Source organism: Gymnodraco acuticeps, unplaced genomic scaffold (assembly GCF_902827175.1).
Source record: "Gymnodraco acuticeps unplaced genomic scaffold, fGymAcu1.1, whole genome shotgun sequence".
NCBI lineage: Eukaryota > Metazoa > Chordata > Actinopteri > Perciformes > Bathydraconidae > Gymnodraco > Gymnodraco acuticeps.
In genome coordinates, this window is record NW_022992351.1 from 9,395,597 (window position 1) to 9,423,170 (window position 27,574).

The 27,574-nt window shown below is 43.5% G+C and overlaps 1 protein-coding gene across 6 annotated transcripts in view; it reads left to right on the plus strand.

Moving 5' to 3' along the window:
* bsna (bassoon presynaptic cytomatrix protein a) overlaps nucleotides 1–27,574 on the plus strand; it is a 209,175-nt gene that overhangs the window by 152,771 nt on the left and 28,830 nt on the right. For 3 of the 6 annotated variants that reach the window (XM_034208897.1, XM_034208898.1, XM_034208901.1), the window contains 8 exons: nucleotides 4,297–4,743; nucleotides 8,904–14,234; nucleotides 15,536–15,703; nucleotides 15,898–16,154; nucleotides 17,612–18,536; nucleotides 21,334–23,830; nucleotides 24,748–25,245; nucleotides 26,921–27,252. In XM_034208897.1, coding sequence (XP_034064788.1) covers nucleotides 4,297–4,743; nucleotides 8,904–14,234; nucleotides 15,536–15,703; nucleotides 15,898–16,154; nucleotides 17,612–18,536; nucleotides 21,334–23,830; nucleotides 24,748–25,245; nucleotides 26,921–27,252 — 10,455 coding nt within the window. The remainder of the gene's footprint in view (nucleotides 1–4,296; nucleotides 4,744–8,903; nucleotides 14,235–15,535; nucleotides 15,704–15,897; nucleotides 16,155–17,611; nucleotides 18,537–21,333; nucleotides 23,831–24,747; nucleotides 25,246–26,920; nucleotides 27,253–27,574) is intronic. The other 3 variants (XM_034208902.1, XM_034208900.1, XM_034208899.1) reach the window with 3 other exon arrangements.

The window sequence follows — 27,574 nt, forward strand, 5'->3', positions numbered from 1 at the left end:
ATCACGAGAAATAACAAGAGACAAAGAGGCAAAACAATCCAATACCACAAAGATGTCCTCAGGGACAAATACAACAAATATGTCTCCTTCATTAATGGTTCATTCCAATGCCTTTCTTTGGCCAAGGGGTAAAATGCGGACTGAACACAGTGGTGAGTTATTTACGCAGAATTGTCATAAATTAAATCCAGTGGTGGAAGAAATATAATGTGCAATTGAGATGGAGGACAAAAAAGCACAACAAACAGTACTGAATAAGAGCAATAAGGAACACGAGATAACAAATAAATATAGAAGGGGGGTGGACATTTTTTTGAAAAGAGACAGATTGAACAGATTTTGAAAGATAACTTAGAAAGAGAGTGCGACATAAAGAGAGAGAATACATCTGAAAGCAGAATTAGGACTGATGGAGCTTTTTAGTGAACATTATTGACAGGAGGAGAAAAGGCCAGATGTTTGTGCTATGTAGGTTAAGTGGTGCAGCGATGGGCTACTCTTTGGGACAACACACACACAAACACACAAACGTGTCATGATGTGATCTGTAGGACTGAATACACTAGTCTTGGGAAAGGAAGGACATGAATTCACTTTAGGGTCTAAAGATGATTCACCAATCACATATGCTACTGCTTTAGTGTACACACATACAGTATTGTATGATAGTTCAAGTAGTTGCAACTGTTTGCACTTAAATCTGTAATGTAAGGGAGGCCCACTTTCTTCCGCTTTTCTTTAAATCCTTATGTCCGTCATGCTCAGAGCAGACTCAAAATGTGGTCTGGTCTGCAGTTCGGATTGCACAAATGTTTTGAGCCTTGCATCAGTTATTTCTGAAATGTTTTGATGGTAGTCATTTTGGCGGGAGAAAGACGTTCAAAGGAAGCTGTGGGTTTGGCAGTGTTTCCAAAAAGAGTAGCAAGAAACAGTCCTACGTATTAAAGTAAACATTTATCCATTATGGATTTTCACAACCATTGTGTCTATGTCCTATCATACCGAAATCTCGGTCTCATTTCGTGTCTTTAACATTGAAGATAATACCACAACAGACTTAGATGCATTATTTACCTAATATCTTAAACCAACTATATACATGGGTGACTGTGATGTTTACTACTTGTAATTTAATAAAAATAACAATGATAAAGTGATATTTCTAAGCGATGGTTGTGTTGCAGTGCACATTAGATCATTGTCTCTGTTGGTCTACGTCAGGGGTGCCCAACCAGTCGATCGCGATCGACCGGTCGATCGCGGGGAGATTCCCAGTCGATCGCGAGATGTGTCTAAAAATAGAACAACAATATTCTGTTTTATCGTTAATGTCCTGTAACATAATCTTCCTGTGCCAGAATAATGCACTTGAACGCATCAAAGCTTTGTGATTGGCCGGCGTGACCCCATGTGTCGGGGCGTGGCTAGTGGGCAGTGCACTAATTCGCTAACGTTGTCAACAGGAGTGACAGTCCGCACACACACAAGACCGCAATTATGGCAGAAGCAAAACATATATAATTTTCACTCCGAGTGGGAGGATGATTATTTTTGTATTTATTCCAATTCAAAGTCCATCTGTCTCATCTGAAATGCGAGCGTGGCTTTATCGAAGAAGGGTAATTTAGGAGCGGCATTTCAAAACAGTGCACAAACGCTACGAAACGGAATTCTCTCCTAATTCTGCCCTATGCTCCAAAAGGGGAGGGGCCTGAAAGGACAGCTAAATGCACAGCAGTGCATTTTCACCAGGCCCAACAACAAGAGCAAGGCTGCTACCAGAGCATCTTATCGTGTCAGTCACGTTCTTGCGAAACACATGAAGTCTTTCAAAGATGGCGAAGGCATCCTGGAGGCTGCCGACGCGCTTTTGGGGGACAGTACAAATAACAGTAGCATTTCAACAGGTTTTTGATATAATAAAAACTCAAGTTAGATACCGTTATTAATCAGCTGTAAGTTTTAGTTTGTTTGAACTTATTCATTATAATTATTGTACAAAATTGTATAAGAATGCAAATATAGTCTATTATCAATTCAGGTTAAGAAACTAGTGTTGCTTGCATCCTATTTTAAAGGCATTTCTTTTTATAATTTACTAAAAATGCAACAAAAAAGGTTTGATTCTATTAATTTTGTCTTTTTTATTGCACTGTTGCAGCAGATTCCTGTGTAGCTTCAGATCTGAGTTGTCTTATTAGTAAGCCTAATTTATACTTTTGTAGCAACACTATTTTTATATAATGGCAAAGAAAGGGTTCAGAGTATTTTCTTTTTTCCCTGTGTCATATGTGGCAGCACTGTTCAAGGTTTCTTGAAAACATTACCCACTGTAGTATGTGACGCGTGAATAAACTCCAACTCTGTATCAACAACACTGTTGTGTAACTTCAGTTAAATACTTGTATGTGTGTAGATTAGAAAGAGGTAAGATAAAGGATCTGCAGTATTTTATGAAGTATTAATCGTACAAAGGTCAGTTTTATACAAGTAGAAGTGTGTATTTACCTGGTAGTAGGCTGTCAGTAATGGCTACGCCTCTCTATTTGGCCTGGTAGATCTCGGCAGACTGGCAACTTTAAAAGTAGCTCTCGGTTAAAAAAAGGTTGGGCACCCCTGGTCTACATACTGTACTAATAGCAGTTTTCAACATTAACAAATTTCTGTCAAAGACTTATTAAAACAAACAGACCGCATTACTGATGACTCTACAAAAAAGGCAGTTGGAGGACTAAAATGGTTATTAAAATGTACAGTCTTGAAATGAAGCCTATATAGTGATGCTGTACAGAAACCTTAACATATTCATTACACAACATTAATAACACTAGAAAAAGCATTTCTAAAAAAGTATCTTTTACCTTGTGATTTAAGTACAGTAATCGTTTACTTTACCTGACCAAGTAGTTTAGTTGCCTAACCCCTAACCCTTTAACATCACCATGGTATTTTGTTGCATTTTTTGTTTCTACTTTCAATTTACAACGTTAACGGTGTCTTTAAACTGTGACATACACCTGGGGACATTTGTTTCCCTCGAAATGTAATTTAGAATCCAGTTTATTTGTTTGGTAATGTCATTTTTAGTAGACAGGGTTGTCGCTATGGAATTGTCTTATGCAAGGGATTCAGAGAAAGACAGATACAGAGATCGAAAAGAAGAGGAGAGGGGGGGAGTAAGAAAGAGGTTTGGTGGGTTTTGTGTAGAGCAGATTTGATGAGTGGGTGGAAAAGAACAGAGATAGGAGATAAGTGTTCATCAGGGAGGGCTGCATCTGTCAGTTATTCATTACATAAGTAATATGGATGCTCTTTAGTGCAGAACGGCATCAGTTACTATCCTGTAGAGAGGGGATAAAAGAGAGATGTAAACACAATCTGTATACTTGAGACCAATATACAGTTTATAAACCCTAAATATTCCCTTATTAAGATGAAAAAACAAGGCATTACATTTGGTTCAATACATAAATGTTTTTAAACAAAATATTTGCTGAATTTATCTATTTTGCCAAACTTGTGTGGATCTGTTTGGACATTCCAGAGATCACCTGTCAATCAGATACTGTGGGTGAGTCTTTAACACGAGAAGTTAACGAAGAACACATCATTCAAGATGAGAAGTACGAAGGAGAAACGGTTATACATATTGAACATATGACTTTAATGTAGCCTTTTACTGTTATCTGTCTTAAGGAATGGGACGCCTCAGCTATGTTGATATTCCCAGTTTATGACCGGTCAACTCTCGGTCACAAATGGTTTATGGTTACGATGGCTTCGAGGTCATTAAGGGTCAGACATTTGATTCAGTGTCTCCAGATGTTGGGGCTATCTCCAGTGTTCCCAGATGTTTACGTTATCTCCCCCAATATGTTGATTAACTCTCTGTAAACTAGTTAAAAGGGCTATCGAGAGAGAGGCTCTGCAGAATTGATGTGGCAACCCACCCGTGCAGTCAGAACCTCTGGCTGCTGTGACTTGTGATGTGAATCCTCCGGCTGAGACTTGTAATAAACCATCAGTGTTTGACATCAAAGCTCCAACTCTCCTCGTGTCTCTCTGAGTCCTGACTCTCCATTGCAACAGAAGTTTCCCTTACAGTGCCCAATGTTCCTTAGCACCTGTACTAGTTGTAATGCTTTGGACTTTTGCATTAGCAATGAGCTTGAAGGAAAATCTTAGAAATGTTGGACATAATATATTGATATAGAAATAAGTGTTTTTTTGTGCTATTGTTATACAACAAGCTCGTTGTCACTAGCCATGTTTTTTTTTTTACTCTCTGTTTTCCAGAAAAAGGAGTGGTTATGTCTCAACTGCCAGACCCAGCGGCTGTTGTCCGGAGGAGGTCTGGACGAACCTCCCCTTCCTGTTCCTCACCTGTCTCCCAAGCACCTGCCAATGGGTTCACCCCGTCACCAGGTGCCAGCCAATCAGCAAAGCCCTCTCCACAAGGCCACCAATCAGCAGGGGCCCAGGCCTGCCCAGCCGCAAACGCAAAAAGCGCAGACGGGAAGTGGCGTGAGCGGACTGTTTGCTCCAGCTGCGGCTAAACAACTAACGGACACCAAGACAACGACACCTGTGTCAACCACAGAGACCCAGAAAACTCTGAAACCCACAGAGGAGAAGCCCAAACCCGAGCCTGAGAACCAAACTGACAAAGACACCAAAACCTGCCAGAAGAAAGGAGAGCCCATCACACCGATCAAGGAAATGAAGAAGTCCAGGCACTATGATGTAAGTCTGATTCCTTTTATTTTTTTACATTGCTTCAGCCTGGTGTACAACTCTGTATGTTAAGCTATGGAAAATTAACAAAAGTTGACTAATCAAACAGTTGAATAGCTTGTGGAAAGTGAACCAAATAGAAGAAGAATTAGGCTGATTATCAGTGAAATATCATAGTATAACATACAAACATTATGTACCTAAGATTGCTTTTTCGTGAGCTTTTTAGCTATTATAGCATGTATGCAGGTTGAGAATGCTTGGCTGTTTCAGCGTGGCAATGCTTCACATTCATAGTTTTTTCCATCATACTTCATGAGCATAATGGAAGCTCTTGTTCATCGGCAGATATGTGTAGTACATTACATTACATTGCATTTAGCTGACGCTTTTATCCAAAGCGACTTACAATAAGTGCGTTCGACCAAGAAGACACAAACTTGAAGAAAACAGAATCATATAAGTACATCAGGTTTCATAGAGCCAAAACAATTCAAGTGCTACTCAACTGGCTTTAGATAAGCCAGTCCTTTATTAGTATATAAGTGCTCTGTTAATAAATCTATCGCTCGAAGTGGAGTCGAAAGAGATGAGTTTTCAGTTTGCGCCGGAAGGTGTGTAAGCTATCTTTTGTCCTGATTTCAATGGGGAGCTCATTCCACCATCTTGGAGCCAGGATAGCAAACCCACGTGTTTTTGCTGATGGGAACTTGGGTCCCCTTCGCAGCGAGGGTGCAGCGAGCCGTTTGGCCGATGCAGAGCGGAGTGCACGTGCTGGGGTGTACAGTTTAACCATGTCCTGGATGTAGGAAGGGCCAGATCCATTCGCAGCATGGTACGCAAGTACCAGTGTCTTGAAGTGGATTCTAGCAGAGGTCGGATGGCACATGCAGGTAGACCAGCCAGGAGGGAGTAGACAGGATTATGCCTACATTTGACCTTCAAAATCCTCACAAGATACGGGAAAAGTCCATATTAACAAGGCTTAAATCAAGTTGATACTTGCGTAAACTATTCTGCACATATGTACCTTTGTTTAAATGTATACTTATCGTGTGTACATACCAGAAATATTGTATTTTAAGGAAGCTCACAGTAAACCCTGATCCGGTGTTGTACAGGCAGCTAGTCAACGGCAGGATCAAACGTGACTGCTTCCTTTAGGGTTCAAAGAGCAGATGCCCTCTCCTAGCTTCCCTATCTCAACATGCTTTCTAAAAAGCTAATAAAACGACCCCAGGAAAGTCGGCGTACAACTTGTACAACTGTTTTCATGTCATCCATGCTTGTTGCCATTTTTCTGTTGCTATATTTTCATGAATGTAGCTAAGAAGCTAGCTAGCTAGCTATGGAGTAAGACTGCATGTCCCCATTCTTACTTCCACTTCAGGTCCCCTAAATGTAAAACACACTCAGCAGCAGACTAAACACTTTGTTGACTTTGGTAGTACAGCCCACTGGCAAATATTGCCATCCCAGCAGAATCTGACCTAGAAAGATGCATGTAATAAATGGACCATGTGACCAATGGACTTGGGAAGTGTATGTTGTCACACGTGAGAAATGGATGTTAAGATTTGACATCATCATGGATCCTGCCAGCGACCGGCAGCCTATTGCCACATTAGATATCCTCCAACGTTTCCCTCAAGGGTTTGAATGCTGTGTTTAGACTCCAGATGTAAGTCAATGTTTGACAGTGGCTTCTTGAGGCCATTCATGCTACTCTGAATATAGCTTATATTACATATTTGTGATGACTAATGCTCATAGATAAGCCTTCAAAAGCCTTCTTTGATGTTTTCTACACAAATCTGACATTAGTTTCTCATGAGTATCTTAGACCTATTCTGAAAATTGTTCTCAGCTGCTGCATGCTGTTGTAATTTTGGGACTGAAATTAAATCAAAGGCGAAATGCAAATGGCAAGAGCACAAACACATTGTGCTCTTGCCATTATACCTTTGTTTATTGGTTTTATCTGCAGTTTCATTCAACTTTTTTCAAATGTACATGACTACAGTATCTACTGAGATGCATCAAGGTTTATTCTGGGAGCCTTCATGTGTTCACGATGAAATGGGATAGTTTTTGGTTTAGTAACAACCATTTGGAAACACACTTTCATGTTTGTTTGAATGACCTTTTCTCTGGTAAAAAGAAAATATTAGGTCCCATGTTTGTTTGTTTTTTGTAGCATTGTTGGCTAATCTCTCAGTCGACTCTTTAAATACTTTTTTATTTAAAGCTTGTTTTGTTATCTTGAATTTCTTATGTAATCGTCGCTATGTTAAAAATGACTCTAATATTTCATGTGAATTATATTTAAATTCTGTTTTGTGATCACAGCTTAGACCCAATGTTAAATATAGTAGCATATACAGTAGTCATGGTATGTTATGAGACACCCTATGATTGGACGTCCATGGCTGTTTGGAAAGCAGGTCATTGATTCCCTGCTCACAGACTTGCTGATGCTGCAAGTGGCAGCATGCATGGACTACCTGAGGGAGTGAGAGAACAAAAGAGAGGGAGTGATATAATTGTAGATTTCTTACTCTGCGGCAGCTCTCGCACTCCCTGAAATATTTATTAAGATTGGCTGCTTTGGGCCTTTTCAAAAGCAGAGCAGACCTTCCTCATCAAGGTAGCTGCTAGGAATTTAAAGTGGGGAGAACTCAAAGTGAAGTCTCCTTTTGATATATTGTCATTGTTTGGAGGTTTTCTAGCAAACATTTCCTTCATTTTTGTATCTATTTCGCATTCTGTCCTCCATCCCCCTTTCATTCACGAGGTTAGTCACATTGAAATTATGATTTGGCATGTTATTAACAGACATCTGAGACAGAGCCATTGATGGCCGAGTTTTGGTTATATGTTCTAGTCAAGTTCTCAATCGTCATGATCAAAAAACAAAATTCCTACTAAAAACGCAATTCGACTCTCCTCTTTCCATCAATGGCTCAAAAAATGGTTAACAAACCTTACAACTGTAAGCCACTTTATGAAACTGTATAATGAAATATGTAATGTAATGTTCAAATTATGTCATATATTATATTGGTGGATATTTGCTTTTTTAATAAATCTCACCATGCCTTGAATGTATTGATTTAGTTTAATGTTGTATAATATTATTTTTTTATTACATGTTTTAATTCTAAATAAAATGTCAATGTTTTTATATTCAGCTTCAGAAATAGAAAAGCAAATCTGTGCATATTTTCCCCACTGATTTCCTGTATAATTTACATCCATAGGGTTATGACCAATAGCTGCAAGCCTTTTCTCCAATGTGTTCTCTTTTAATTAATTTCTGTCATTCTTTCTTTCGGCTTTGTTTTATTTAGAAAGCTTTTTATACGATATCATTGAAACATTCAATTTTGGCCCACATATGAGTTCAGCTCTGATAATGTTATAATAATGTTGTATCTGTTGTGAGATTTTAGGTTTCATGAAAACTAAATCAGATGTTGTTACTAAAACATGTTTGGTGCTGTCCATTCAACATGTTAAAGCTCAAGACTCAGCAGAATTTCAAATCACGATAAAGGTTTTTTTTAGACTTCAGCTTTTTTAACCAAATGAAGAGAACCCTACTCTCATGAATGTTTAAAATGTATTATGTATATATACATAGATATAGCACTTAATTACTTTGTAGCCCATGTTCCAAACATAATGGATGATTGACATTAATGTACTTAAACCTCTGGGAAAGCTATTTGATTGAGCTTTGACAAAAGTTAACAGTTTTTTTATTTATCACTATATGTTTACGTGTTGAGTTCAAGAGAACTTTCCGGGTCATTGCTTAATGTCTACAACAAGAATGTAGTACAATGACATATATGTAATGTACTCTTTTTATGAAAATTCAAGAAATGCGGTTTTATCACGACTGTTTAAGCAAGTGATGAATAATGAGTATACATATTGGACAAGCAAATCCTACATTATATTATAGATACATTTAAAATAAAAAAACATTCCTTTTTTCATCTAAACAATCTAATTCTAAATATATGTGGGCTTAAATTGTATACATAGCAACGTGTTTATCCAGAATCAACACATTCTTACACTGCATTAATTATGACTTTAATTTGAAACCCTAACTTCCCCTAATCTAATACATTCTTCTCTCTTTCTTGTTCTCTCTTTAGGATACAAAAAACAACAGCACCCATGACTTGTCACGCAGCCCTCAGAGCCTCAGTGACACCGGCTACTCCTCTGATGGCATCTCCAGCTCCCACAGTGAAATCACAGGTCTAATCCAAGAAGAGGAGATGAAGCTGAGCGAGAGGGGCATCACTGGACGAGGCTCCCCACCGAGCCCTTCAGAAATCACCAAGCTAGAGAGCTCCATGAGGCCTTTGCTGGAGAAGAGCCTGTCTGAAGACAAGGGGGACAGAAGAGGGAGGAAGCACAGAGACTTGGATGACAGAGGGAAGCAGCGCCCACGCTCCCTGTCAATCCCACCAGATTCATACGACTCTGACGAGGAGTTGGAAGATATAATGGAGGAGGAAGAGGACGGAGGAGAATGGGATGGTAAACGGAAGGAAGTGAAGGAGGAGAAGAAAGAGAAGAAAAACAAGGAAAAAGAGGCTGAGCCCACAGAAATGACAGATGAAGAGTTCATGAGGAGACAAATAATGGAGATGAGCGCTGACGAAGAAAATGAGGACGAAGAAATGGAGGAAGAAGATGAGGAGGAAGATGAAGGATATGGCTACCAGAAACCCAAAAAGAGCCACCTTAAACATGTCTCTGACTCAGGGAAGGAGAAAAGACGTCTTCAGCACCACTCTAGCAGTTTTGAGGAGGAAACAAAGAGCTCCTCTGATGTCTATAAAGGCTCAATGGAGGAGGGTGAAGATGATTTGATGGCACAAGGAGGCTTGAGGCGCTTCAAAACCATTGAACTTAATAACACCAGCAGCTTCAGCCGGGACATGGAGCTGGGCAATGAAAATGACTTGAGCCTCGATCGGGAACCAGAGCTTGAGATGGAAAGCCTGACAGGATCTCCCGAAGAGCGTTCTCGGGGCGACTACTCCTCCACCGTGCCAGCTAGCTCATCCTCATATGGCTCAGGCCAGTCTCCTACTTCGATTTCATCAATGGAAGAGGACAGTGACAGTAGCCCCAGCAGAAGGCAAAGGCTGGAAGAGGCCAAGCAGCAGAGGAAAGCGCGCCACCGCTCCCACGGTCCACTCCTTCCCACCATTGAAGACTCTTCAGAAGAGGATGAGCTGAGAGAGGAAGAAGAACTTCTGAGAGAACAGGAGAAGATGAGGGAGGTGGAACAACAGAGGATACGGAGCACAGCACGAAAGACCAAGAGGGATAAGGAGGAGCTAAGGGCTCAGAGGCGCAGAGAGAGATCCAAGACACCACCTAGCAATCTCTCACCCATTGAAGATGCTTCTCCAACCGAAGAACTGAGACAGGCGGCCGAAATGGAAGAGCTCCATCGTTCATCTGCTTCAGAATATTCCCCTCAGAGTCTGGACTCAGAGGCTGAGGGGTACGAGTCAAAACTTTACAAGTCAGGCAGCGAATATAACCTGCCTACCTTTATGTCTCTCTACTCACCAGTAGACAAATCATCAACTACAACAACCACCACAGCACCATCTTGTACTTCCAAACCACTAAAGAGTGCTGAGGAGGTTTATGAGGAGATGATGAGGAAGGCAGAGATGCTTCAGAAACAACAGAAGCAACAGCAACAACCAGCAAGACATGGGCAGTGCTATGAAGAGGATGTTAATGAACAAGGGTATGAGGAGGAGTATGAATATGAACAAGATCAATCATATGACAATGAGGCAGCAGAGACAGAAACAGATATTTATGAAGAGATCAGACAAACATCTCAAAACATTACCAAGATGCAGCAGGCCACTGATGAGCAAGTAGAGATCGAGATTGAGAGCTCCTACCCGGACAAGCAGCTCCTTGACACAGGCTCAGCCTTTGCTAAGCTTCTTGAGCAAAGCAATGCTCTGCTAACTCCAGGTACAAGCCCCACCCAGGTGTCAGCTCCTGTCTCCTTTGCTGAGACTGGAGGACGAATTCCTGATGTCCGAGTAACACAGCACTTCTCTGCCAAGGATGGGCACAAAGACAGGATTAAAAGCCAAGCAGGAAAGAATGGAATTACTCCAGCAGTGGCTGCCACCACTATTGCAGCTTATGGAGTTTATGCCAGAGATGCAGTAACAATTTCTCAGACCAGTACAAGTTGCACTATGACGACTACTCAGTCAAGTATGTGTAGCCGACAAACGGCAAGTCCTGCCACATCTTCAACTACAGTCTCAAGTGTATGCAGCAAGATTGCAGAGATTACCCAGGCATACAGTCAAAGGGAAGTGATCACCAGAAGGGTAGGGGATACCAGGGATGTCCAAGTGCGAGACAGCTCTACATCTTCCACTGAGAGAATCATTGAGCCACGTTCTCCCAAGTATACTACTTATTACAGGAGCACCAGTCCTCCTCTTTCTCCATCACCCCCAACAATGAGTCCCACCCATTCACCTTCCAGAAGGAACACTGCTGAATTCTCAACACAGACTTTCAGTTCAGCATTACGAAGGTCTGAGTCAGCTGGCGCTGAGCCTACGTCTCCAGTGACTGCTCAGGGAACCCAAACATCAAATCGATCAGTGTCCCCACGGCTCTATCACCAACAGTCTTCCCAGGATACCCCATACTCCCCACCTCCAAGCCCAGCTAGGCCAATGACAGTCAACACTGCTACTTCTCCCCTGTCTTCGCCCACCCGATTTAGTCGCCAATCAACATTTGACAATTACTCCCCATGTAACAGCCCTCCAGATACGCCACCTTACCACCAGTCTCCCACACGTAGTTTCTGCACAACACAAAGAGTGGAAAAAGTAAATGTTGGAACTAGTATGGTCACCACAGCCAGCCATTACAAAAGAGGATCCATGTCAATGGACAACATCTCCCTCTGTCGAATATCTACAGTGCCAGGCACTTCTAGGGTAGAGCAGGGTCATATGATCCAAGGTGGGAGTGTTGTGGACCTCAGAACAGCCACAAAACCAGCTCCTATTATCATGACTGACCAGGGAATGGATCTCACTTCATTGGCCACCGAAAGCAGAAAATATCACGGTGGATCAGAGGGTAGCAGGCATTCAACAATTGTACAGCCCATGATTATGAACCTGAACACCCAGGAGATCATCACTCCAACAACTGTGAGTGTCACTGTGGCTGCCTCCATGTTCATGACCCAGCCAAAACAGCCATCAGTCTATGGTGATCCACATCACAACCAAGTGGATCTTGGTCAGGGCATGGGTACTGCTATGTGTCTTTCCCAGAACAAACCACTAATGTCCCCTCCAACTGACCCAGCAATACCAAAAATTGATGCCAAACTGGAAGACCTCAGTATCCAACAGAAAGAGCTACAAATACAGCAGGAGAAGCTGCAGATGCAACAACAGATCCTTGAACAGCAGTTGCATCAGCATCACCAGATGCAACATCAGCAGCAAACGGCATCTGCTTTGGCGAGGTACAGCCTTACCGGACAGATCTCACCTTTATTGAAAAAAGACTTGCTAGTCAGTCAGACTAGCGCTGCCTCAGCTGTGGTCAGTGCTGTAACACCAACAATTAATCCTGAGCTGTATGGCGCAGGTCCTGTTGAGCTGAAAGGAAGGCCCAGTCCTCCTGGTGTGATATCAGGAGCTAAATCTCCACATAGCATGGTAGTACAGATGGACGTAGGGCCAGAGCAGGCGAGGGCTGTGACTCAGCTAGTGAAGGTAGAAGAAGGACAGGATGCTATGGATTTGACAGAAGGCCAATTTAAACCTGACAACCAACCAGCTTGCTGTGATGTTGTATACCGACTTCCATTTGGTGGAAGCTGTGTTGGTGGCGAGACAGAGGGCATAAGGCCTCCATCTGCCCCACCTCTTACCTATGAGTCTGATCAAGAAAGACAATCCGGAGGGTACCTTGATTATCCAATGGATGAACGTAAGGCCTACACATTACCATTCCCCGGAAGGCTCCAGCCTTCGATGTCTGATACAAACCTTGCTGAAGCTGGGCTACAGTCCTACCACTCCAAACTAGAACCACACATCCAAACTTCAGCAGAACTTGCTATGGATCTAACTGCTATGAAACAAGGTTATGGAGGGTTCATAGGGTTGCAATATGGCTCCTATACAGATTTACGGCATGGAGGAGACATCACAGCCCAAGCACTGCCTATAAGGAGATATAATTCCTTGTCTAATATCAGTTCAGACTATGGCTACTCTGCTCGTGACATTGCTGGCTTCCAAGAAGCGAACTTGGCTCAGTACAGTGCTACAACTGCCAGGGAGATCAGCCGTATGTGTGCAGCACTCAATACCATAGATCGATATGGAAGCAACCCAGACTTGATGCAGTTTGGTAGTTTGGGGAGAGGAACTGGGCCTGGGGCTGCTAGGCTCGCAGCAAGTCTTGGCATCAGGCCAAACCTTCTTTTTGGAACAGACGGGAAGCCAATTTCCCACAGTCAAGCACTAACCAACCTTATCAATGCCAGGCAGGCTAGTCTCAGGGCTATGTACCCTACTGCTATAAGGTCCTCTGATGGGATGATTTACTCCACCATTCAGACCCCCATTGCTTCTACACTTCCCATTACAACTCAGCCTGCCTCTGTTCTTCACCCAATACTGAGGGGGGTCTACAGGGCATACCCCTCTGCTAACATGACACCTGTGCCCCTATCCAGTCTCAGCAGACTACCAATGAGCCCCAGAGTACCCTTAACCGGACAAGCTCCAGTCCGTTACCCAGCTCCAGGTCTTCTCCAAACAACGTCAATCGCTGCCACTACTGCTGGTGTTGCACCAGTAGGTGCCCCAGTGTATATTTCTTTGACAACTACAAGCTCTACAGTCCAGGATGAACCAGTTTACCTCGGTAGAGGTGCACCCTCATCAACAGAGGTCACCTCAGTACAAGGAGTTGTCATACCAATAGAGCCACAGCAGCAGCCTATAAACCTGTCCCAGGCCCACCTGAACAGTCAACAACAACAACAACAACAACAGCAACAAGTGGCAACTGCTCAACAGCATCCTCCAGCAGCCTATGCCTACCCACCCTCTGCTCCTTCACACAGTCACGGCTACAGCCAACCTCCAGCGGGCCCCTCTGCCCCCACTGGTGGCTTACCCATTGCAGGGGGTCTTCCTTCCTTCCCTCCACCAGGTGCCGTACATAAGGAGGGTGAATCCGAGGCAGAGAGGCTGCATCGGCAGCAGGAGCAGCTTCTGCAGATGGAGAGGGAGCGCGTTGAGCTGGAGAAATTACGACAATTGCGCCTGCAGGACGAGCTGGACCGAGAAAAGATGGAGCTGAAGCTGCACAGGGAGAAGGAGCAGATGCTGGTGCAGAGAGAGTTAAACGAACTGCAGAACATCAAGGACCAGGTAGAGGAAGAAACAGGAGGCGGAATGGAGAGTTTGATAGTTGGTGTCCTGTTTTTTGTTTTGTGGTTGTTGGTTTTGCCATTGATATTGTTTTGTTTTAAGTTGTTTTGGTGGTGTGTCTTATTGTGTTATTACAATTTAAATGTTTTTCTTTTTTAATATCACACCTTAGATGTGCAAGCAGTAAACTGAGTTGAAAACTACAATACATAATTTGCTAAATGTATGTATTGTATAACACTAATTATATATACTGTATACGTACAGCACACATGTTTATTAAGTCCTCAAAAAAAATTGCGTTAAAATTCTGTTATTGTAAGAGAAAATGGGATTGGATTTATTGATGGCTTTTATGTTCAGAGAAATGTTTGCAACCAAAACCCTTACAAAGGTTTGGTTAAAGTTGTTGCTATAGTCTGCATGACATGTAGTTGGATATATCCTGGTTATAAGGTGTGCATGCACATGCCTGTAGTATGTGTGATATGAACTGATAATGCTCAGATGTTGGTGTCATGTTTCATGTGTTGGTTTGATTGATATTCATGGAAAAAAAAGAAAGTGTTTTGATATTTAATTTTTTAGACTGAAAGAAAAGAAAAGTTGATTCCATTAAATTGTATTTATCTGATAACCAGCAAGTACCCATTTAAGTATGTCACTTTTCTTAGCAACAGAAAGGCTAACATGACCATTTTCTCCTTTTTTGATAGAACAAGCAGTTGAAAGTCTTTCAAGTAAACTCAGTTAAACAGGTGTGGAAGCCTTCCTTAATGAGAATGAACTAAAGATGGAATGTTTAATATTCATCTCATACCCAGCAATATTAGAAAAACTCCTAGCTCCTTCTTTGCATTAGCTTGCCATTTTTGCAACAAAGAAAATTATATATTTTCTTATGAGCATTATGTGACTGGCAACAGCATTAGTACATGCTGCACTTCATTTATGTTGCGCTTCCATTCTTGTTTTTTGCAATATATAGAGGTTTGACTAACGTGGAAACATTTTTCAATACTAATCCATCAGCACAAGAATGTCACATTCAGTGTCAGGAGTCTTTGATCATCTGTTTAACAACCAGTTGTGCCAATAACTCAACAACTTTATCCTCTTTTGTCCTACTCTCTTTTTCTGTTCCTATGTTTCACCATTCATTTGTCTTGTTTGATCATTTCATCTCGTCCCAACATGTTCACTGTCACCGTCCTCTGCTACGCTTCTCCATCTTTTTCATGTTTTGTCGTTTGTCGATGCGTGCTTCTTCTTGTTCCCCCTTCCACCAACATTATTATTAGGTTCTACAGCAACAGCAACAGGAACGCGAGAAACAACTGGTTCTCCAGAGGGAGCAGCTGGCCCAGCAGAAGTCCCAGCTAGACCAGATCCAGTCTTTACAGCATCAGCTCCAGCAACAGCTTGTAGAGCAGAAGAGGCAGAAAACAGCTTTAGCTCAGAGCATGCAGGTGAGGCGCATTGACAGCTGGCTTGAAAAGGATGTGACATGCTTGTATGATTGAATTAAAGATTGATGTTGCAGGCCTAAGCTCTGGTGCATACGTATAAGTGATCTCAATGTGTGCTCTAGTGCTCGTCATTCTCAGTTGAATCAATGATGGTTGACCATTATCAACCTTAAAATAATTGTTTCTATCTTCAGTTGGATGTGAATGAACAGCCTTTGCCCTCCTTCACCGACTCTCAGGCGGGCTACCGTTCTCTCCCCAACTCCTCGTCCGATATGTGTCTGAGGAGCCAGCAGGAGCCCATGGAGACCAGGAGCAACATGAGGAAACACAGCTCCATGACCAGGCTGAGTAGAGACAGCTTGGACGGAGAGGGCGTGGTGTTTTACGGCTCCCCCCGCAGGAATGTGGACAGCTGTGTGCAGACAGACGATGAAGATGGAGAGGAGAGGTGTGTTTGTATATTGGGCAAGGATTACCTTGATGGCCTTCCTACTCAGTTACCATTTGTTTTTAATAAAACAAGAGACAAGCTTATGCAGCCTTTATGATGAATACAAACAAATGTAGACAAGATATATATATATATATATATATATATTGTCTGATGTGCATCTCCATCACTGAGGCCGATGCGATGCGCATCTCGATACGTTGCCAACGATACGATACATTAGCAATACATTTGAAGCACTGGGCGATGCGATACGATTTGATTCAACACAATGCAAAATAATGATACAATTCAATATGGTACGACAGAGGATTTAGTTGTATTCCTTATATGCAGCAAATCATGAATTAGCCAAAAATACTTCACATATTTGGTTCTCTCTACTAGTACTGCACATCCCATCATGCTGTTTCTTTTTTACCTTTCACAAACCACTTGGACCTTTTGTCCTTTGTAATAGTGTTCTCTCTCTCCAGAGTACAGTACAATTTTAGAACACCTCACAGTTAAACAATTTAAGGATGCATTGCCCAGGATTACAAATGTGCAAATAACAGCTACCATAGAGCAATGCCCATACACCTGCCAGCCTGATGTGCTTAACACTCATTCAACTCACCAGTGAGCAGAAAGCAGTGGTTTCTATATGAACAATAACAAATAAACTTTCACAAACAGGTATTTCATAACTGCTTACAGTAAGGAAGACATTTAAACTATTATTGGCAGTCACAGGCTGCTGTAAACTAAACACCTCTCTCTCTGACAGAACCCCTCACTGAGTGACTTAACTCATACGTCTAACTTTCAGGTTTCTCTTTTCAGCCGCAGACCCCATGTCGCCTCTTTATGTGCGTGGCTAAGTTCCTCGTACTACTTGTGTACTTTAAAGCGGCACGGCATCGTTTACAATTTGCTTGTGATTTGTCAAGTTGTCTGTCTTTCTTGAAAATCTGAAGTGTTGCCAAACGTTTGATTTGTAGCTATTTTTCGGTGTGCTGTGTTTCTCTTTCTCCACGACTTCCATGTGTGTTGATAACTGAGACTCTCGGCCGCCTTAGTGCGAAGCAAAGATCAAAGATCATTTCTGCTGAGTGCTGACAGGATGAGAGGATACTATATGAATTAATCGTTTTTTTACCAATGCAAAGACGCTACAATAGATGCATCGCGAGTTCAACCCAAACTGTAGCCAACTCTTTCAACCGGTGCATTCGCATTTTGAACGTTTATGCCGGTGCACCGATGCGAATCGGTGATACATAACATCCCTAATATATGTATATATATTTATATATATCGAATATTTTCCAGTCAAAAGGCATATGTAGACAATTATGAGTAATTGCTGTCAAGTTGAAAGTGTTTTTTAGTTCCGTCCAGTTGAGTCCTGTGAGTCGATTCCATTATGGTTCATATTATTTTTTATCTTCTTCTCTTCTCTCCAATACCAGGTACATGATGCGCCATCGCACCAGAAGGCGTGGTCGCAGCGTTGACTGCTCCGTCCAGACAGACGATGACGAGGACAAGGAGACGGAACACCCAGTTCGCCGAAGACGTTCCCGTTTCTCCCGGCACGCTGAGTCCAATGCCACTGGCAGCAGCACTTCCACCGCAGCCACTGACACCAAGACAGACTCTCACAAGATTGTTTCTTCCAGTATCGCCATCCAGACCATCAGGGAAATGTCTTGCCAGACTGAAGTGGAGCACCTAGGAAGAGTCTCCCCAGCAATCCATGTGACAGTACCAGACCCGAATAAGGTAGAGATTGTGCATTACATCTCAGGACCTGAGCGGACCAACAAAGGACAGTCTCTAGCATGTCAGACTGACCCGGAAGCCCAGTCACAGGGTGTTGTAGCCCCTCAGCTCAGTGTACCAACCACAGTCAGTCCATATTCTTCCTCTACCAGTACTGGAACTCAACAATCTGGCTCTGTGGACCTCCTGAGCCAGCAGCGGCAGCAGCAACACATCACAGCAAACGCAGCCAAGTTTGAGCGACGTCGCCCAGATCCACTCGACATCAACTACCAGCCTCACAACCACATCCACAACGAGTCTATCTCCAGCATCATCCGGCAGCAGCAGACGGCTCCCAAATCCCCTCAAGTCCTGTACTCTCCTGTCTCCCCGGTGTCCCCTCACCGCCTGCTGGAGAATTCTCTGTCCAGCGATAGGCTGAACAAGGCCCACGTCACACCTCAGCAGAAGTCATACACAGCTGAGTCCCCACAGAGACACCCCTCTGTGCCCAGACCCATCAAGAGCACCCAGAGGTCCATGTCAGACCCCAAGTCCCTCAGCCCCACCGCAGATGATCACACCAAGGCAAGGCTGTCCCTCTACCAGCAGCAAGTACTCCAGAGCCAGGTAAAGTCAATCATACCATGCTGAGTCCGGAATGGGCACAATTTAGATAAGATAGCCAATTAGTGAAGATGATATGTTAGCAGCTAGACAGATCAATAGTCCAACTTTTCTGGTAATCGCCATTTGTTTCTTATAAAAACAGACGCAAAGTCACTGGCCTTTATTAAAGAATCCTCTGGTGAAAAAAAGACTTGCCACACAAACAAACTTAATTTAATGTTAAATGAGGTATCTTGTTATCTGTAGTAGTTTATGTTCAAGTATAGGGATGTAAGGTTTCAAACCACTTCTTCATTAAGGAGTAATCCACTTCCACGTTGCTTTGTCAAATCAATCCCAAAAGAAACTGTTTTGGGACGAGTCTGCACTTTTTGTATACTCTGTATTCATGTCACGCATTGATACATTGACTCATCTGATCAAGATACATGTACTTGGCAGTTTAGATCTATATTCAGTTTTGCAGTCAAGATATACAGCTAAGATGAAATACAATGCAACTCTTGTCTTTGGGGTCCAAAGGGTCTAATCATGGTCCTAAGATTTAAAGTTTGAAGTATGAGGCCTTCAGACGCTAACCATCATTTGGACAAGAAAGCTAATTACAGTTTTTCTCGATTGCTAACACACTGTCAAGGTAAACATTTTTTTTTAAATTGCTCTGTTTCTCAGAACACTAAACACAATTCACAAAACCACACACCCAAAGTGCAAAACACCTAATTTCTCCTGTTAAATGAAGAACTGCACTCAAAACTACATAAACACTTTCCAAATGCAAACTTTTGCACCAAATACAACACACTTCATTCATAAAACTAGATTGTTTGACCACCCAACTACACACTGCTGAGCATACTCTAAAGCACTCTCATCTGTTATGGGCTGTGCTCTGTACATAGAGGTTTCTGCAGAGAAAGATTGCTTGAGTTTACAGAAATACAGTAAAGGAAGAAATACAAATGAGTTGTTGAAAAAAATCACATTGTATTCAAATATAATATTTTGCAACATGCATCTCAGCACATAGCTACTATGCTTTGGATCTCTCTAAGTGTGATGCATTGTTTGCCAAACCCAGTTTGTAACTGCTGCTTCCTGTGCCTCATTGAACATCCTTAGCCTTCCACCTCTTTGTTCTCAGTCCTTCAGATAAACAACACTTTTATGTGTTGCATAAAAGTGAGTTTACCACAGTACATTGTGCAGGATAGTATGCAACGGCCAACAATTCAATTACAGTAATGAAGTAAATACGTTTCACACAACAGAGGTGATAACATTTCATTTCATTAGAGAGTACTCTTCCTCCTCTTCTCTTGCTCTTGCTCTTCCTCTTCCTCTTGCTTCCATGTTGGCTTCCATTGTTGCTGTAAGAAAGTACTCACCTGTGGTCTTTTTATTGTGCTAACATCCTGATTGATGAGCCAACAATTATGCTATCAGGTGTTTGGTCAGGTGGAACGTGTTTCTTGATCATTGGTCCATGTGTGAGGCATTTTGAATATCAGTGTTTTAAACCTGCTCACACGTGACTTTATGTCAGATTCCTGTGTCTCACGTGGAGAAACGTGTGCAGTGGTTTGCAGAAAGATCCATGTTGATTTGAAAATTGTGTGAAAAGCTGAAAACGTGTTTAGAGTTTTGGAGATTTGAGCCGATGTTTTGCTCTTTGAGTGTCAGTTAAAATAATTGTGCTTTATGTAGAATTTTAGTGTGTTAGCAATCGAGAAAAACTGTAAACAGATAGCAAGAAACAAATAGCTTCTTTATTGTGTACCTGTCTAAGTGGAAGAACCCCAACTTGTGTTCAGAACAGCATTAATTAAACAAGCAATGGATTCAACAAGGTGTTGTTGACATCCAATCCAGGTTTAGGTCCATAATGAATCAATAAAATGTACTATATATGTTGCCATAAATGCATGCTGCCAAGCTCTGAATTCATAACTGAAAGAAGATGTATTCCCTGACAATTTTAAGGTGATTCATTTCCAAACTTTGTTTAGCTTAATCTTTCTACACATTCCAATACCTCATAATAATAATAATAATAAGTCAGACCATCTTAGAGAAGGTCTGTGATGAACAGAGCATTCCCTTGCATCCTTATACCTTATTATGCAACATTTTGAATTCTAGAGCAGATAGTTTTGTTTGACATGTTAACTTTGTTGAATCACATAGTTAGAAGCAACAACCTAGCAAAAGCCTGCGATAGGATTTAAGTGCAATAGAGAAGTCGATTAATTATTGGAATTCTGCACCACAATTGACACTAAACTTAATGTTTTTGTAAGTCCTCTAATACGAACTCCACTCTTGTTTCCTGCTGTCCTTGTCTCTTTGTCTATTCGTGTCTCCTTTGTCTTCCTTGTATATCCCTTTGCTTGCATCCTCTCCTTGTTTCTGTTCCTTGACCTCGTTTTCTTTTTGAGTTTTCCTCCCTCTTCTTCTTCCTGTTCCCTACATCCTTCTTTACCTTTCCTCTCTATTCACTTTTCCTCTTTACGCTTCTCTCTGCCTCTTCCCCATTCCACTCTACCACCATTTCTCTCTTTATTCTTATCTCTCTTGAATCCTGTGTCCTTCCTTGTTCATCTTCCTATTTTGTCTCATACCCTCCCCTGTCCTTCTCCCATCCCATCGACCATTTCCCCACATTCACCTGTTCTTCTGTTTTACCTCTCCGATCCCTTTCTTTCTGTACTTCTTTGTCTCCCCATATCCTCCATCTCTCCCCCCCCCCCCCCCCCCCCCCCTCTCTCTCTCTCTCTCTCTCTCTCTCTCTCTCCAGCTGGCTGCCCTACAGCAGAGCTCACTGCTCCGTAAGGTCAAGCGAACCTTGCCCAGCCCTCCTCCGGAAGAGACAACAACATCAGCTCATCTGCCCATGATGGCACCTGCCCTCCAACAGGTCTACTTGCCCTCCGTGCCCAGCCACAAGCCCGCCACCAGGTCTGGCCTGGCTGCCAAAGCGAGCCTCCTCAAAGACCTCACCCACGAGCTGAAGGCTGTGGAGCAAGAGTCGACAAAGCTGAGAAAGCAGCAAGCTGAACTGGAAGAGGAAGAGAAAGAAATTGATGCTAAATTGAGATACCTCGAGCTGGGGATCCACCAAAGGAAAGAGACTCTAGTAAAGGAGAGGGAGAGGAGGGATATTGCCTACCTGAGATGTATGGGCGACACTAGGGACTACATGTCTGACAGTGAGTTGAATAACCTACGTTTAGCAGCTGCAGCTGCATCACATGAGACCAATGGGCTTCTGGCAGTGAGGCCTAGCACTGCTCCTATGAGTCAGTTCACCAGTGACCTGAACACAGCAGCCCAGTACCCACCCACCTCATCCTTCCTCTCCTGTCAGTACCCCCAGAGCCAACCCGCACCACCAATTCAACAATCAAGTGTGCCGTACCAGCCCACAACATTCAATCAGCCTCCCTACCCAACAGTGTCTCAGTCCCAGGCACTGCCACAGCCAACACCCCTTCAGAGCCATGTCCCCCCTCCAGGACCTTCTTACCAGTCTCAACCTTCCTACCCTTCCCACACTTATCCCCCAACTCAGCCCCCATACCCCCAGACAGACATGGGGTTACCAGCTGCACCTCAGCCTCAACCCCAGCCCGGGCATACTGGTTTTGGGCCTGCACCGCCTGGTCAGCCCCCATACCCCACCCACAGCTCACCCTATCCCAGCGCTGTGTCCTCCTACCCCAGCCAAACCACCCCATACCCTGGGCAGCCCCAAGTTGATATTTTGACAGTACACCCGGGAAGACCAAGGCAGACTTCGCTGGCCGATCTGGAGCACAAGATGCCAACCAACTATGAGACAATCAGCAACCCCACAGTCGTGGTCACCACCATGGCTCAGGAAGCTATCTATTCCAGTTCATCCCCCTCTTATGGTCAGTACACTGGCTCCACAACCATGGCCAGCTCCTATGGGCCCTATGGCTCAGCACCAGTGTCCAGCAGCTATGGTGGGTACCAATCAATGCCATCCAGCACTTATGGCCAGTATACTTCAACCTCAGCTAATTCGTATGGCCAGTACACCACAACCAATGCTAATACTTATGGCTACACCACCACCACAGCAAGCTCTTACGGACAGTACACCTCTACGGTTTCCAATGCCTATGGGCACCCTGTAGATAGTCCTTCCACGTACAATCATGCTGATGGAATATATGGAGCTCCTGGCTTAGAGCAGAATGTCCCAAGGAACTACATGATGATTGACGACGTAAGCGAGCTGACGGCAAAAGACGGGCTGGGCACGACGACAGGGGACATGATGCATCATGGCGGCAGTGGGCGTTATCCAGGCGACATCCACGGCCACAGCAGCACCATTGGCAGCACGACGCGTGGCAGCTCCTCGTACGGCAGGACACCCGAAGAGGAAGCGGCGATGCAGGAAGAGCTGTACGACCAACACGGCAGGGGTAAGAGCAGCTACAGGCACGGACCTCTAGGGGGCAGCAGCAGCAGCGTGAGCGCTAGCATGGGTGGGGGATCCTCCTATTACTATGACTTCGACTACAAAAATGGCGGCATCCGCTCCGGGGTACAGAAACCTTCACCATCCTCCAGAACCCTTCTGGCTCCTGCTGTCATGTCTACCAAGCGCAGCAAGCACAGGAAACTGGGGAATATAGAGCAAAAGATCTCCAAGTTCTCCCCAATTGAAGAGGTTCGGGATGTGGAGGCAGACCTGGCCTCCTATTCCTCAGCAACAGGTGAGGCTTACCCCTCCTCTCACATTCGAGGGCGCCAGCTGATTGAGGATTACGGATTCAAGAGGAATGCTCAAGACAGCCTCAGTGGAGCCTCTCATGGTAGTCGACACTATGGTTTGACAGAGGAGGATGATAGGATTTACTACACCTCCACAGGCCGCTCCCGTTCCACCGGCTATGGCATGGACAAGATCTCAGCCAGAGACTACTCCGGGTATCGCAGCCGATCCTATGAGAGGGACGACCGCTCCTACCAATCTGGTTACAGCCGGGGGCGCCACCCAACCCGGCAGATCACTGAAGAGGAGAGCCCACTCAGTCCCCTTGGGAGGTTCATGCGTTCTGGGCGATCATCGAGCTTAGGTCCCGACCCGTACGACAGTCGGAGCAGTAGAGATCAGTACTATGACGGCCAGTATGGTTCGAGCCACTCGCTGCCAGATGTACAAGACCACATACGGGACCTCCCTCGGACGCATGTCTACAAATCGGATGATACGTACATTATAGACGATTATCATTGCGCTGTGTCAGACAGCGAAGGTAATTGTGGGAGCTCAATGCCCACAGTCTCACTACCTACTACTGCCCCCACCGTTTATCTGAACGTCCCCCACCCACCCAGAAGCTAGGCTTAGCAATGAAAAAGAGAAAGATAAAAAAGAGACAGAGATAGCTGTTGCATGCTGGTATTTTCTTCTTCTGAGAGTCACTTGGAGCTCTCTTATCAGTGGACTGCTGTCTGTCTGTCTGCCTGCCTGTCCGTCCTTCCGCCTGTTCGTCCAGTCGTCTGTCTGTCCAATACTCGCATGGTTCTTCGGCGTGGTCGTTTCCTTCGTTCGGTACACTCTGATTCACTTGAAAGTCTTCTTTGCACGACACGGATGCATTGTATTTTTGCTTTACAGGGTTTTATTTTAAATTATGTCTTTGATGTTTTGTTTACATGTCTTTGATTTATTAATTATTTGTCTACACTGCAAAACGGTCCCTACAAATCTATTCTTTATTTAAACCTTATCTTTTAAAGAGAGACATATTTATTGTTTTACTGCAACAATTATGCTGTACTCACACCATCATAAATTGGAAAGCCAATTGTTTAAACTTTAAAGTATGTTTTTGCTGCATAAAATAATTTCCCCTGTCATTGGCTTTAGATTTAAAGCTTAATTTTCAAGCAGAAAAACAGCCCCCAAAACCAGACAGTTTTGCAGTGTTGTTTTATCCTGTTCATATTGTCTTGTAATGTGTTACGGTCCGTGAAGTGTACTGTATACTGCATGTATGTAAACTTTTATTTTTATTTTCTGTCTTTCTTTCTGTGTCTTCTTCCTCCTATTCTTTTCTTTTGCATGCGGTTGGTCTTCTTCTTCCTGCCTCCTTCCATCTCTAAGCCTGCATGCCGCTGTCACCAAACGACATGGAGATTGACTGTGATCTGCTCTCGGTTTCCAAAGCCTACCATCTGGGACAAGAAGAAACTGACTGGTTTGAGAAGCCCCGCGCCAGCTCTCGACACTACGGCAGCAGCCACTCAACTGGGAGGACCCGGCACGGTGTCAAACACACCTACCATGATTACGACGAGCCTCCTGAGGAGGACCTGTGGCCCCAAGATGAGTATGGCCACGGAGGTCGACACTCTACGTCCCGTGACCATCGCCAACATGGCAGCTCTAGCCGACACTCATCCGGGTCACGTCAACCAGATGAGCCGAGGGCCTCAAGGTCATCTAAAGGGCACCCAAAAGACCCGTCAATGCGCCAAGACCCTTCAGTACGATCGTCATCTACAGGACGGCGTGGAGAGTCAAGGTCAGGAGGGTACCATTCTTCGGACTACTCCCGAGACCCAGCTGGGCCCCACCACGGACAACGCTCCTCAAGACAGGGGGACCCGCACCGTTCCTCACGCAGCAAATCCCAGCCGCCAGGGGACATGCAGGGCCAACCAGGTAAATACGGGGCACCTTTACACATGTAATACAATGAAAAAACATGCTAGCTAACTAATTGCTTGCTTGATTATATGGCAAATGCATTGATTGAATGATAAGATTGCTTACTAACTTTGTAACTCTTTAACTTATCATCAATAATTTCACATTATTTTAGTCTACATTACAAGGTAATTAAAGCTTTTTGTATACATTGAATAAGTAGTGAAAAGAAGCACCATTAAAAAGTGATTTGCTCATTTATGCCTAGAACAGTACTCATTTAGATTCTGGCCACTGTCCAGATTGAGCAGTGGTGCCAAATGTCCCCATTTAAAACAAACTATGTGTCTTATTGAGTAACAGGCTTATTTTTTATCAAAATGTAAGTCTAGTCAGATCAATTTAAATTCATACAGTTCAATATAAGAAATGTTAAATGTGCCACAAGGTGCTTTAGAATTTCTACCCTGCAAAAAAAGGAAGAGCAGCAGAAGAGAGATCCCTCTCCAAGGACGGAAGGACTGGCAATCGATGTTGTGTGAACAGAATATCGTTTTTGATTTACAAAAATAGACAAAAAGAATAAAAAACTGATTGATAGTTCTAAACAAAGGACATCTTCTTTCCACCTTGGAGACCTAGAAAGAGGACATGCTACACAAACACACACAAGGCTAACCATTTACTAGGATAGGGGAAAAGGACAAAAAGAATAGAGAAAGAGAATAATGTAGCTTTGCTTGTTTACATTATTATTTTTCAGCAGACAACACAGACCCTTTTACTTGGCTTAATAGCTCATATTGATTCGTTAACAAGATTGACCGACCAGAATAATAATAGTGACAGGTACAAAGCTTGCAGTTATCAGAGAATAAAGAATAATAATCAAAGTCAGACTGTGTGATTTCATCAGAAATATTTGTCTTTCCGGAGGAATGGGGCACTGCAGGGAGAGAGAGAGAAAGACGTTTTTCATTCACGATCTGTTTTATAGATTAGTGAGCTATCTTAATAACGGCTGCATGCATTGCCAAGACACCCTGCAAAATAAGACCAATAATCACATTGAATTAATGCATCCTACAGACCTACTGTAAACTAAGTTTCCTGAACTAAAGCATGCCCTCAAATAATTATTGTGGCAATAATACGCTGTGATGCTTGAATGTGATCCCTTTAGATTTACTATTTTTGGTCTGAGGCAGACATATTTAATACCCCATGTTGTTAGGAATGAGTTTGATGCTTTTTTACAACCAACTGTCCCCTAAGGGATCAACAGTTTTTAATTAACTATATGAAGCGTAACTTTTCAAAGGAAATGTTTTCTCCCAGGGCAGCACTCTGGCTCTGTTCTAAGCAATGCACTCATTAAATTGCTGGTTTGATCTTTGCTCACAACTATTGTTGCACGTCATTCCCTCATTCATCTCACCTGTCAATTGATAATAATAATAATAATAATAATAAACCCTGAAACGCCATGATAATAACAATAAATCTTTCCATAAGTTAAATGCTGTTTTACCAAGTTCCACCTCACTGATGGAGCATATCAGACAATGTTTTTCTATCTAGGAACTGGTCAAATTAGAACCTTTTAGGGCACATGTTTACTTTGAGCAGTCCATCATTCCATCAGGCTGTAAAAGAAGAAAAATAATCCACCGTCCCTTCCTCTGTCCAGGCTCCTCCAGGTCTGGCAGCAGCTCTCGGGGTCAGGGCTCCTCTGGGGGCCCTACGGGATCAGGGCGCCAGGGGGGTCCAGGTTTGCAGACAGACGGAGCTCCAGGACAAAGGACCCAGCTCCAACAACAAGCCCAGACATCAGCGACAAGGCCAGGGCAGCCCAGCGCTGCATCGACCATGGGCCCTCAGCAGCAGCCCCCAGCCCAGGGACAAGGCATGGGCATGGGCATGGGGCCGGGCCAGGCCAAGCCGGGACAGATGGGACCAGCTGGTGGACCCATGGGGCAGGCCAGGCAGACCGGACCCGCAGGAACCACGCCGGCAAACATGGTGGGTACAGAGAGTTCAAAAATGTAAAAAAGACTTGCAGCTTTTATTTCCATGTTTTATTGTACCATATTGATATAAAGGGAACACTAATAATAACACTATAGCTTCAGTCAATATTATTAGTTTACGCCTCTATCCATCCTGCTCTTAACATTTTAACACCCTGATGCTAGCTAGTTTCCGCTGTTTTCGCCCTCATCTGTGTCCCTACACTCTCCCAGAGATGAGAGCTGCTCTATCTCCGCACAGTTCAGATTGTTTATTTCAATTCTGCTGTGTCTCTGTTGGCAGGCTTTATCTAACACTACGATGAACACCCAGG